This window comes from Corylus avellana, chromosome ca4, assembly GCF_901000735.1.
Source record: "Corylus avellana chromosome ca4, CavTom2PMs-1.0".
NCBI lineage: Eukaryota > Viridiplantae > Streptophyta > Magnoliopsida > Fagales > Betulaceae > Corylus > Corylus avellana.
This window is the reverse complement of record NC_081544.1, coordinates 23,581,391-23,594,570: the sequence shown is the minus strand read 5'-3', so window position 1 is coordinate 23,594,570 and position 13,180 is coordinate 23,581,391. Positions and strand designations below refer to the sequence as shown.

Below are 13,180 nucleotides of genomic sequence, written 5' to 3'. Positions count from 1 at the left end.
TGACAAATCAAAAATGGGGATGCTTCTATAATTTAGTGAGGTCTACTTACATATGGGACAGTTCCAATGACGGCTAAGAATTGCACGACTCAAGAACAGAACTACCAACAGAATTTACAGCTCTCAATCAGATTACATGTTACTGGCCCAAAAAGGAAAAGGAAAAGATAAAAAAAAAAAAAAACAACAAAAAAAAGAAAGAATTCAGGTTACAGATGCTAAATCTAACCCTGGACGCTGCTGGTAGAGAAACATAAATTACTGTGGGTGCTAAAACCTTTTTCTGACAAGTAATGGGTGCTAAAACCTAACCAGTAAAACTACAATTATTCTTTGGACAAACCATAATCGTTCCTGTATGAATTGCATTACTCATTGGGTTTTGGCAGTGGAGAAGCACAGAAGTGACTATAACAATAAGGTATCCTACTGCTACAAAACTTAGTAAGTTGAAGGAGATTATCACCCACGGCCATCCCACTCCCGCTCCTATCATTCGGAACTGGTAAGATTGCTTGTACGTAGACGCAACATTTCATATAGGTCATCAGCTGTGGGGCGGTTTTTTGGACTTTCCTCGGTACAACGACGGAATAAATCAACAAGGAATCTCAATGTTTCTAATTCGGCCTCTGATCCCACTAGCTCAGCACCAGATTGAGCCATTGCAGGCTCACTGAATGACCCAAATGCCTCCAGCTCGTCTGTCAATGATGGTCGCTTGCCAATCTGTTTAAATCAGAGACAACAAACTGATTACATTAGAGGGTAGAAACCTAGTTAAGACCTAGTAAAACGCACATCAACACAAATGTATGATCAATGCCTGCGGTTCACTTCTGTTGAGTGAAACAGTATCAGCAAATATAAATTAGGCATTTCAATTACAGAAAATTATGATTCTTTTGGAGCAACATTCATTAATACAAACCAATATTGAACCAAATCAGCCTACTAGCAAAACATATCTCACAATTCTGCACCTCTACAACTCTGGGCTCACCAGATCTTCGACTATTCAAAGTTTTCAGTCTACTACCTCTTATTTTATTTTTGAGAGAGAGAGAGGGAGAGAGCTCTACCTGAATAAGGTCATGCATTTGTAATTCTGATAACCCAAGATAGGGGATTCCAAGAGTCAACAATTCTAAAAGCAGGCAGCCAAATGACCAAATATCAACTTCCTGTAACCAGATAAAATAGAAAAAACTTTATGATCAAAATAACCAAAAAACACATCAGATGAGGGATAAGAAGTAGAAAGTAAATATGAGTTTGAACATATATCATCATGAATTTTGTAGTAAACTACACAATTGGTAAGATCCCAGACTAAAATGCTTGCAGCAAGGCCCTGTTTGTCTTTCAACGGTTACCCTTCAGCAATAAAGTACTCATAAGACCAGAACCACACTGATCGTATTCCACTGGATGATGTTTATCTGATACCCTTTAATTAGTGATGAATGCGTAACAACAGCCATTTAATTTCGTTTGACATCCAAACATGCCAATTATCATCATGCATTTTGCACTAGTAAGCTACATAATTGGTAAGATCCCAGACTACAAAGCTTGTAGTAAGGCCCTGTTTGTCTTTCAATGTTTGCCTTCAGCAATAAAGTACTCATAATACTGGAATGACACTGATCATGTTCCATTGGATAACCATACTTGGGATGCGTTTGACATTGTGATTTCAATGACAAAAAGTAAGATTTTAAACCAAATCGCAGAAAAATAATTATTTGAAATTGCGTTTTTTAAAAATTTGCAATTTAAAAACGTAGAATATTTGTGTTTTTTAAAAAGGATATGTTTTTTTTTAAAATGCACAATTTTGAAGGCTAAACTGGGATTTTAAAAGCTAAATTGCGATTTTTCCAAACGCTTAATTGCGTTATTAAAAATTATGTTTTCCAATTGTATATTCTAAAATCGTTATTTTTAAATCGCACTTTTTGAAATCGCAAATCCAAACGGACCCTTAATATACTAGAAATCTCCTAATATCTTGATACATGCACAACACATGCTAACACTCTTCCAAACACTCTTCATCTCCTTTATGTGTTTAGTGTACAAAAACATGAATAAGAGAATTTTAATTGGGTAGATGCTTGCAGTTATACAAAAATAGACTATGCTACTTAATTTAAGTTTAAGTTGGATGTATTTACTTTAATTATGACATGCGAACCTCACTAAAAAATGACATTTTTTTCTATATCATATAAAAAAAAATGAGAAACCTACAGTCAGTTCTACCCTTACATATTAGCATAGATGACAATTTAGATTTCATTTAAAGCAGATCTTGCATCTACCTCCTATTCTTGAGAAAATATTACGCATTGCCTAATCAGGTTAGCATAGCACTCTTTCCAAAAAAATAGAAGAAGACACATTAACTTCTAAAAATTGATCAAAATATTTCTCACTCCGCCTCCAAGTGTAATCCATCCAAGAGAAGAAAATCAGTAGTTTTCTAGGTCTGACATTTCTTCCCCGTGCATCTCAATGATATCGCATTGCATACACCATTCCTAACCTCTTTCCCCGACAAAATAAAAAATGAGAAATGCTAGGCTTACAAAATATTTTACAAAAAAAAACATAAGGCACACCTACGTACACAGGCAGTATACAGCCGGGACACCTAACAAGAACAAGGAAAATAAAGACCCAAAGAACCCACCCAAGACAACCCCACAAAACACCAAAAGCCCTAAAACCCGAAACCCACAGAACACTCGCTGCTAAAACACCCTAATAAATATTTATTATTTAAAATAAATAAATAAAACTCCCACTTGTAAGGTTGCTTTACTCTGCCTTATTCTACAGAAAATTTTGACCAACCAAATGCAAGACTTCCACCAGCATATAATCAAAACTCAACAAAAATATAATGTGAGACATCAAAACCCATATTTTATTTCACATTTGCTATGACTTTTTCTCCCTCCACATCACTCACCTAACTATATAATTATATATGGATAATTCCTTTTCTTTTTCATGGCATTCAAACTTCAATCCTACATAAATTTTACCTTTCCTTCAACAAGCCCTTAGCAAGCTCATGGAATTAATGAGTTGCAGACAATTTCTGAAACAAAATGGACAAACAGTTGTGCCCCAGCTAAGATATAAAGCCATTAAAATGTGTTTATGCATATCATAATACTGCTTGTCATGGAAATGGATAAGAAAAATGAGAATTAACCATTAAGATCAGATGCTGTGAACCACTTAAATGAAGGTTCTAAGTAAAACTGATTGGAAAAAAACCTTACCAGTCCATATGTTTTACATTTGTGCATTGCCTGCAGAACCTCTGGAGCCATCCAACGGGGTGTCCCAACACAAATATCAGGAGAGGGTACTCCAAAATGAGCAATACAGCATGTATGCAAGAAAGAACGAAGAGGCACTGCTCTATCAAAATCACAGAGCTTCACAACAGGCATTCCATCAGCTCTCTTCCTATCCAAATCAATCAAAATATTTTCACTTTTTATGTCACGATGAATAATGTGTTTAGAATGCAGCTCTGCCAAGGCACAGGCAACATCTCTTGCGATGCACAATGCCAACTTCACCGGGACATGCTTTTCACCAGCTTTTGATAGCTTCTCTAAATAACTCTGTTGCATAAAGGGTAGGACACCCATTAAGAATGAATAAAAGCTGAGCAAGCAAAAGGCAACCTCGCTAAACTACACCAAAATTTACCTTTAAAGATCCCCCTTCTATGTACTCCAAGAATATTGCAGACTTTAGCACACGACACTCTCGATTTCCATCCACTGAAGGAACCCACTCGGAAGATATTTGATGCCCATACATTTCTACTATGCAGGAGTGTCTCAAAGCTCCTAAAATCCTTATTTCCCCTAAACAACTGTACTCAAAATTTCTCGATTCATCCACTGAACTTGAACACACTTCCAACCTACGTGCCTGCAACATCCAACAAGATACCCATACTAAGCACTTAGATTGAAATGGTTTACAATCCAGAGAATTGATCGTGATAAACAAATATGAACAAATGAAGCAAAAACTTAATCAGCTACTATCTTATTAAAACGAGAAAAATATAGCATTCAAACAACAAAAAATAAACGTTAATAAATTGTTTACTGAAGCATAATAGTCTACATGCAGAAAAGGTAGGGTTTAAAACATTGATAATATACATATATCAAATAATACTAAAAACCAATTGAAGTTTTAGAAGATTCATCACAAGTATTAACAGCAACTGAATACAATATTGCAGAAAAACGGTGACCACATTTTCCAGTCAGTTATAATGTAAGTGTGGCAAGACTTTCCAAGGTACAAACCTTTGCTACAGCCTTAACGGATCCAAACTTGCACTGAATGAGAGAACTAGAAGATGCCTTATCGATTTCGTCACAATTAGACATAAAGGGAAAGGAACAATCAGCACCTAATTGGCTTTCACTTGAAAGAGGAACTTGGATCCGCCTGAGAGGAATGTATCTGTTACAAGAAGCATATCCATCAGAATAAACAGAAATTACACACAAACCTCAAGCAAAACAATATATTAGTTTCAGAAACATTCTTGTTGATACTAGAGTTACTCATGTCTCTTAAAAAAAAAAAAAAAAAAAAGAGTTACTCATGTCAACAAAGGGCACATAATTAAATGGTGTCTTCTTTTCAAAAGGAATAGCAAGTATTATGGTGAACTGGGCACCACACTTGTTGTGGGACAGACTCAAGTTGAGAAGCCACAGTAATTAGGCCTGACCCAAGCTTTTAGCAAGCTACTTTATAGCATACCATGCTAAGCTCAAGCCAAGTTTGAACATGGCCCAAATTCTCCTAGACAAGCCAGAGTTCAAGTACTAAGCTTGGTTTGGCATGGTTTTCCCTACACATCTATGTAAGGTGCTGACCTGCAAAAATATTCTGGGTCTGTCTCATCTCTTATATCATGTGGACGACATGCATCAACGACCATGCGAACCCATGAATCACCCCTCTTGATGGGAACAATATTCCATGCATGCGGCAAGAAATCCAGGTAACCCCTGACAAGCTCACAAGGTACAGGAGGCTCCATCCGATCACATAAGAACTGGTGAAAGTGAAATTTCATTAGATCATAAATAATGACTAATAAATAAATCTCAAACCATAAATGCAGTAAAAGAATCACCTTCATAAGCAGTGCTCTATGTCTGCACACACCAAAATGCAGAGCCCCTATAGGAACTATGATGGAATTTCGTCTTGCTTTAATAGAACGGATGGATTTCTCACAGAGATCAGAAAGTATAATATCTTCAACAGTGTCCACTACAGCTTTGGTGGTTGTATCAACATTGTCACTGTTTCCAGTTGAGCAGGTGCAAACAAAAGGCTTCTGATAGTTCGAGCCAGATACAGCTTTCCGCGTCCTTTCAACAATAGCACCTCTGTCACTACCTCCAAAATGATCTGATACAAAAAGAGCAAGCAATGATGCAATCTGCAAGACATCAACAGCAGGATCCCTATTTCTGGTTAAACCATTTAATTGCTTCAAACTAGACACCAATGCTTGAGCAGAAAGTGTAATTGCATCTAACTCTTCATCCCTCTCCCTGAAGATCAAAACAAACAATCTCAGTCATTTACATCAGTGAACCATTATTATGTACCCAGAAACCAAAAAGGTGCAACAAAAATCTATATCAACATAAAATGACCTGTCCAAAAGAATGACTTCACGAGAATCAAGATGCAAGTTTTTATCGTAATTATTCAATGACATGAAGGGCCTGTCACGCCCTGCATCATAGAAACCATCTGGTAGACGATCCTCAATGCCACAAATCGAGATATTGTTGTACTTGCAAGACAAATTTGAGCAATCATCAGCTGGTTTCCGAGACTTGCATGGTTTAGGATTATCAAGATCCCTATCATAATGCCTCTTTGACTTGGACACACTTTTCAATGTTTCTACTGATGAACCTTCATCTTCCTGGCCAGCTCCATTCAGTGCGGAGGCCAGAGATACATGACACTCACAACATTCATTTTCACCGCTTTTTCTTATAGTAGCAGAGTCAAGGTCAACACATGAGCAATTTTCTACATGAAATCCATTTTTCAAACCAATTTCATTATCCTCTGCACCATCAAGCAAATTTTCACTTTCGACTTCTCCAGAAACAGTTAGTTTATTATCAGCATTATCCACACCTACAATGTCTGAAGCAACTTCTACAGAAGTTTCAGAGGCAAGGAGATCTAAGTCACTGCATTTGACATTTTCATCCGCTTTCAAAGTTAACACCTTGTCACAATCTACACCTTTCCACTTTCTGCTGTTGTTCAAACGTTCTTGACGAGCTTTCTGCTGCAAATAATACTGACGTTTCCACCGCTTGCCTGACCTACGAGCTGCGAAACACCGATTGTTTGATGATGACACAGTCAATGGAGTAGATGAGGTATGCCGAGAACCTGCATCAGTTATAAACATGAACGTGGTTTCACATATATGTACAGAATCAAATACAATACAAAGTATATTTAGATTAAGAAAAAAGAAAAGAAAGCAGTATCCAAAAATATATAAATAGAACTGGACCTGCAGCCTCACCATTACAAGAAAGGCTTCCATCATTTTCCATGGCAGTTTCATACACATCCATTTCAACTGAAGAACTGATGAAATCGTCATTGGATGCATCTCTACCATTTCCTTCCAAATTGCAGCATATCCATGAAGGTATTTGACAACAACTGAGAAGCTTATTGTACTTGATAGATAAAGAAGAATCAGGACACGATGAACATGTTAGGCTTTTGACATTGATATGGAATAAGAATAAGAATAAAAGTTTAAAAACAAGTCTAAAGATAAAATGGAACTATATCTAAATTTCATCAACAGCGAACTTTATGCATGTACATATGTAACACACGGATATTAAGAACATGTTCGTAAATGCTAGTAACTGAAATGATAACGTTAAAATAAATGAGTGAAAATGTTAAACCACTGGTTATCCCAAATGCTTAATCTTATAGGAATGTGTAGCTCATTCATTGGAGAAAAACAAAACAATTATTTAAGAGACATGTAATGAGTACCAATGAATGAGCTACACATCAGTTTAGTAAGCCTTTGTTAATAAAAGAGTTAGTACCCCTAATATTTCTCTTTAATTATTATTCTACCACTTCCTCTCACGTGTGGGCTATAACTCTTCCTCAACAAGTGAGACTCAACTCGTAGAATATTTAACTGTATGGAAGGTAAATTATTAAGTTACCAATTGAACTCCCGACCACTCTCTAATACAATGTTATGTCACAAGTTATTCCAAATGCTAGAAAAGTGTGAATTTAATCATTTAATTATTATTCTAACAGAAAATACTAAAAAAATAAAATAAAGAATGAAGTCATCCTCTTAAAAGTAAGAATGACTCCTAGGCCGATCATTGCCGGGAAAGTCAAAATGACATAGTGCAAAGAGATAAAGAACAACTTAAAATAAAATGGGTGAAAAGTAAAGGACATGTTGAATAAAAAGACAATAGAGAGCATATGATTTTGGATAGAATAGAATGACCAAAAAGCATGCATATGGGGCAAACCAGATTAGTTGATCAGATCCACAGAGTTGACCAAGTGAAACAAAAAAAAAAATTCCAGAAGAGATGAAAGGCATGCATCCACTCAAACCAAATAAAGTAGAAACAGAAATGATCAATCAAAATGAATGAAAAGCTAAGTTGAAAAGGAGTACATGATGGCAAATGATTTGACTACTGCAAATTGCAACTTATTGAAGGATTCAAGTTGCCAGAGAAAAGTTAGGATATGGCCTCTCTTGATAGAGTAGCAATAACATTTTTTTTTTGGGCAAACAACTAATACTGTACAACAAACAAGAAACTTAATTGCAATGAACAACAACTGGTAAAGAAATATGCCATTAAGCGCCTTTGAAACTAGGTCAACAGAAAGTGTTAAAAACAATAAAGTTAAAATAGAACCACTTGATGCATTATTGGCCCTAGTTAACAATTATAGATAAGTACCTGTATATTTAAATTTTGAAGGGTACGCATTGAGCCAAGTTCAAGAGACCCTAATGATGTCAGCCTATTATTTGAGAGGTCCAAGTTCTCCAACCTTTGCAGAGAGGACAAACCAGGAGGGAGTTCCACCAATTTATTATTAGCAACTTTTAACGATATCAAGGCATTCAAATAAGTTATTTCAGTTGGCAAACTCTTCATCTTATTGAATGAAAGATCTAGATACTCCAAATTATGTAAGCAGCCAATTTCTGGGGGAAGGTATCTGCACGAAAAAAGTTCACCACCATTCAGTTGGTTAAGAACTGGTAAAAAGTGATGACAGAAAAACTATTTCTCTATTCGTTACTGAACTGATAACAACAATGGTTGCCGAGTACTCAACGCCTTAACTATTTGGAGAAATACTAAATGTAACTTAAGGGTTTCATCTGATAAAATGTAACTTAATCAGTTAATCACAAGGTTTATGGTTATTAGGGAAAAAAAAAGATTTATCCCACAGTTACAGCAGAATACCATCATTATCAAGGCCCAACAATCTTCGAAACTGTGCTAATGGTGGTCAAAGATAAGGTACTAGTTTCAGTGCCGCCAAAACTTGAACTTATAGTGACTATGGCAATCCTCCATTTCTTGAAACTATACAAATCTCTTGAAGTCTTCAAAATTCCATATTTCTTTAATTTAAACCAAAAAAAAAAAAGACTATTCTTTGAAGCTATAAAGGGATCTGCAGCAAGGTTTTTCCCCGTGGCTTCAATGCATGTTCTGTACAATTTTAAATCTCTCTTTTCTTTGATAATTTCTTGGCAGTTGCATATCATAGCAGTTCATGTAAAAGTGAAAAAATGGCTACCATATAACCCAAACCATAATATGCATTAACAACTCCACACAGCTATAAGCAATCCAAGTAGCTCAGGCTTTGCCATAATAGAGCTCATTCAATGTGACTTCAGTAACCTAGGCATGCAATGATCAACCCATTTACAAGTTTGATGTTAAATGGCCTATCTAAATTAATGACAGGACCAACATTATCCCTTTAACAAAACGGCCTTCTAATATCAGGTCCCTTCTTGGATGATGTTGATATCAAATGGAAAAATAAATTACAAGAAAACAAGAAGAATGCTAAAATATTTGCAAGTACTTACCAAAATGTACTTATGTATTTGTAAATTTCAGCATTCTCTTTTTTATTGTCAAATACAACTTACACCTCCGTATGGGATTGAACATGTGAAGTCACGCTGGACACTTAAAGTTTGTTTAGGGGGCAAGGAGATCCCAATTGAAAAAGAACATTGGCAACTTTATTTTTCTCTAGTCATTGTCCACCTAGAGGCCTCCAGTTGAAAGATATCATCTTGTACAATGCAGAAAATATTCTTGTTGTAGACAATACAAAATATGTATAATACCGGAAAATCAACTTTATTGTTATGTCCTCGCCTAATCATAATTAAAATAAGTTCACATTCTCAGCTCCAAACATATGCCCTACCACACACTAATTTTTACAACTGAACCAATCCTTCATCCAAATCAATTGGGGCCAGCTATACTTCCTATTTGACAAAAAAAAAAAAGGCGCTAAAAACACCATTTAGTTCATGACTGACACATTCCAAGTATCTTTCCCAACGTCTAAAAATTAGATAAAGCATAATAGCTGCTGCACAAAACAAACCCAACTATAAATACTTCAATTTAACTAAACCAAAAGCTCACGTGAACCCAAACGACCAAAGATTAAAATTTTCAACTTAACCAAAAAAGAGCATAGCTAAACACTGTAACACACACGACTTACCGAATAGAAAAATGGCAAACAGAGAGCTTGGTCAAGGACTTAAGCCCAGCGATCTCGCTCAGTATCGGGAACGCCGAAGGCCGAGGCGGCACTTTGGACAGCTCAAGCTCCTTGAGACCCTCCAGCTTACGCAGCGGCAACCCACCAAACCCCGGCGACGATATCTTCACCTGCAAGCACTCCAACCCGAGCAAATTCTCCAACTCTGATGGAAACAAATTGATCTCATTCCCAAAGAACTTAAACCTCCTCAGCCGCCCGAGACGACCCAGCGATTTGGGTATCAAATTGAACACGTTTTTGTACAAGTACAACCCCTCCACGTCGTCGTTTGAGCTCTCCAACGACGAAATTTCCAAGCTTTTCCCAGACACGTCGAGAACCGCCTCGTCCTCGACATTACTATTGCAATCGTTATCGATCAAAGCGGGTTTTGGGGGTTTTGAGGTTTCGGACTTTTCGGGGTTTTCAGCCGATTCAGGGGCATTCTGGTCCGAATTGGCGTGCTGCATTGGAGGTAAAGACGGAATTTAAAGATTAATAAATAAAGGATTCGTGGAAGAAAGGAGTCGAATTGGTGGGATTTGCAAGAAATTGGAAAGGTTTATCAAGGCAAAGATCTGTTTGGACGATAAGAAAAGTACGAACACGGAGCACGGAAAGAAAGAATAAGGGAAAATGAGAGAGAGTGAGAGAAAATAAAGGGGGTGAGAGCCAAGCGGAGCGTGAGAGAGAGGGGAGAAAGAAACCCTAAACGTAATACCGTACAAGGTGGGAAATAAATAGGAGAAAAATGGAATTGAATTGAATTTGTTACGTTGAATATTGACGCCCGTTTCGACGCTCCCTCCTTTCCTATAGCGGAAAAGTCAAAAATAGCCTTCACTGGAGTTACTGTTACCAACTTTAATTCCATGCCGCGGGAGGACTGGAGTGGACTCAACAAAATGGATGCAGATGACGCAAGATTTTGCACGTGGACTAGTATTCCGTAGAAGATTAGCTGTCTCATTGTTCAAAATAACTTTTTAAGTATTAAAAATATTTCCTAATGCTATCTCAAACATGTTCTATAAAGATGTAATAGTAAACTTTCTTGATGATATCTCAGACATGTTCTATAATGATGTAATAGGGTCTAATTGTAATGTTGAGTCACCTTAACAAATATCCTCATAGGCAGAAAGCGTCGTAAGGTCGTTAGATCGAATACTCAAATGTTAAATTAAATGCATGTTAAGAAAATAATGGTAGCCAAGGCGTATCTTTTTGGGATGTCTACGATGTCGTGCTCTTCTGCTGCTGCTTGCGGGAATTTTTTTTTTTTTTTTTTTTCCTGACCTTCAGGTTGAAGAGGAGTAGATCGGTGTAGAGTTTATCTCAATGGCCGGCTTCTTAGTTTTTTTTTTTATTTGAACTACCCATATCCTAAATCTAATCTACACAAAACATATATGTTCTTTAAATGTAATTATACATGAGTTTTTTTTTTTTTTTTTTTTTTTGAATCATCTGATTTCATTCCTCATAAAAGATAATTAGCCAAGAGCATAAAACTCTAAACAGCCAGAGCAGATTGCTCTAATAAGACAATATCATAAATACATCTAGGAATTTCTTCCATCCATATTTGCTCCGTAGAACATACAAGAGCAAATTTCGCTAGATTATGAGCCGCTGAATTTGCATCTCGCTTGACATGAGAAACCATCCAGCTCCGATGCCTGCCTAAGACAACTCGTGCGTCATCAACAATCTGTCCATATGGCCTCAAATTTGATCCCGCCTCACGGTAAGCTTGAATTACCTGAAGAGAATCTCCCTCCAAAATAATATCTAGAAGTCCCAAATCCTTGCTAAATTCCACTGCAACCAGAGATGCCAAAGCTTCTGCAATCACCGGTTCTTGAATAATATCTAATCTCTTACACATTGCTGCAATGATAGAGCCCCTGTGATCCCGGACAATTACCCCACAGCCCAAACATTTTTGGTGAACATCAACTGACACATCCCAATTAACCTTGAATCTTCCAAAAGGAGGTGTAGCCCATCTAGCCACCATCTGTACCGCCTCACCACTTGACAACACATCTCTTGCTGAAGCTAAGTGGAAGGTCTGAAGCTGAATTTCTGCCTCCTGAACAATACGATTTGGGTGTGTAAAAACACCCCCATGAACTACCTCATTTCGACGTGCCCAGATCTTTTTTGCAATAATGGCTACTAGAAACAACTCATCCCTACTACATCGTGATATAACCGTGTCCAGCACCTCCAACAACGTAGGATATTGAACTTGAAGTTTTTGAATTCTTCTATCACATGCCGCCCAGACGTCCATTGATGAAGGACATTCCCAAATAATATGAAAAACTGTCTCAATTTCTTGTTTGCAGAAAATGCACTTCCCCTCTTTGATCACCCCACGCCTCACTAAATTTTCCTTCGTCGGGAGAATATTTGCACACGCCCTCCACAAGAAGACCTTAACAACATTTGGGACTTGTAAACTCCAAATGGATTTCCATATATGAGAAAAGCTCGACGTAGAAGAACCTTCCCCTTTCAATGAATCAATTCTCTCCTTTTCCAAAAAATATGCACTCCTCACAGTAAAAGATCCATTCTTGGTTGCCCTCCAGATTAGCTTATCTTCTTGACGATATCTGCTAAGGGGTAAATTACATATAAGATCTGCTTCACTTGCCTCAAAAATTTCCCAAATGAGGCTTTTGTTCCAACCCCCAGTATCACTCTCCATAAGCTCCTTAATTTTTGCACTTCTATCTAACCCACGACAAGGAGATTGGACTGCATATGATGAAGGCTTCGGCAACCATTTATCGCCCCAAATGTGAACAGTGCCTCCATCCCCAATCCTCCACATCAACCCCTCTTCAAGAAGATCCTTTGCTGCTAATAGACTACGCCAAGCAAACGACGGCCTACTTCCAATTTTTGCACCCAACAAAGACCCTCGTGGGTAGTATTTTGCTTTTATAATTCTACCTGCCAAACTTCCTGGTTCCTGAATAAGACGCCAACATTGCTTTGCTAACAAAGCTTTGTTAAAACAAATAAGATCCCGGAATCCCATACCACCTTGGGATTTTGCAACCCCCATCTTCTCCCAACTCATCCAGTGAATCTTCTTGTCATTATCCTTATGACCCCACCAGAAGGTTCGCATAAGAGAATTTAATTCCCTACACAAATCTTTAGGCAACAAAAAAATACTCATACTGTAAGTGGGTATAGCCTGTATTACCGCTTT

At 37.3% G+C, this 13,180-nt stretch overlaps 1 protein-coding gene across 1 annotated transcript; it reads right to left on the bottom strand.

The window, feature by feature from the left end:
* LOC132177585 (uncharacterized) lies at positions 1 to 10,664 on the bottom strand. Its single transcript, XM_059589960.1, has 11 exons — positions 9,904 to 10,664; positions 8,085 to 8,349; positions 6,635 to 6,794; positions 5,733 to 6,495; positions 5,201 to 5,627; positions 4,938 to 5,119; positions 4,356 to 4,515; positions 3,739 to 3,966; positions 3,300 to 3,650; positions 1,083 to 1,184; positions 1 to 729 (listed from the first exon to the last, which is right to left on the bottom strand). The coding sequence occupies exons 1-11, from the start codon at positions 10,413 to 10,415 to the stop codon at positions 493 to 495; spliced, it is 3,387 nt and encodes a 1,128-aa protein (XP_059445943.1). The 5' UTR covers positions 10,416 to 10,664; the 3' UTR covers positions 1 to 492.
* Between the last annotated feature and the right edge of the window lie 2,516 nt (positions 10,665 to 13,180).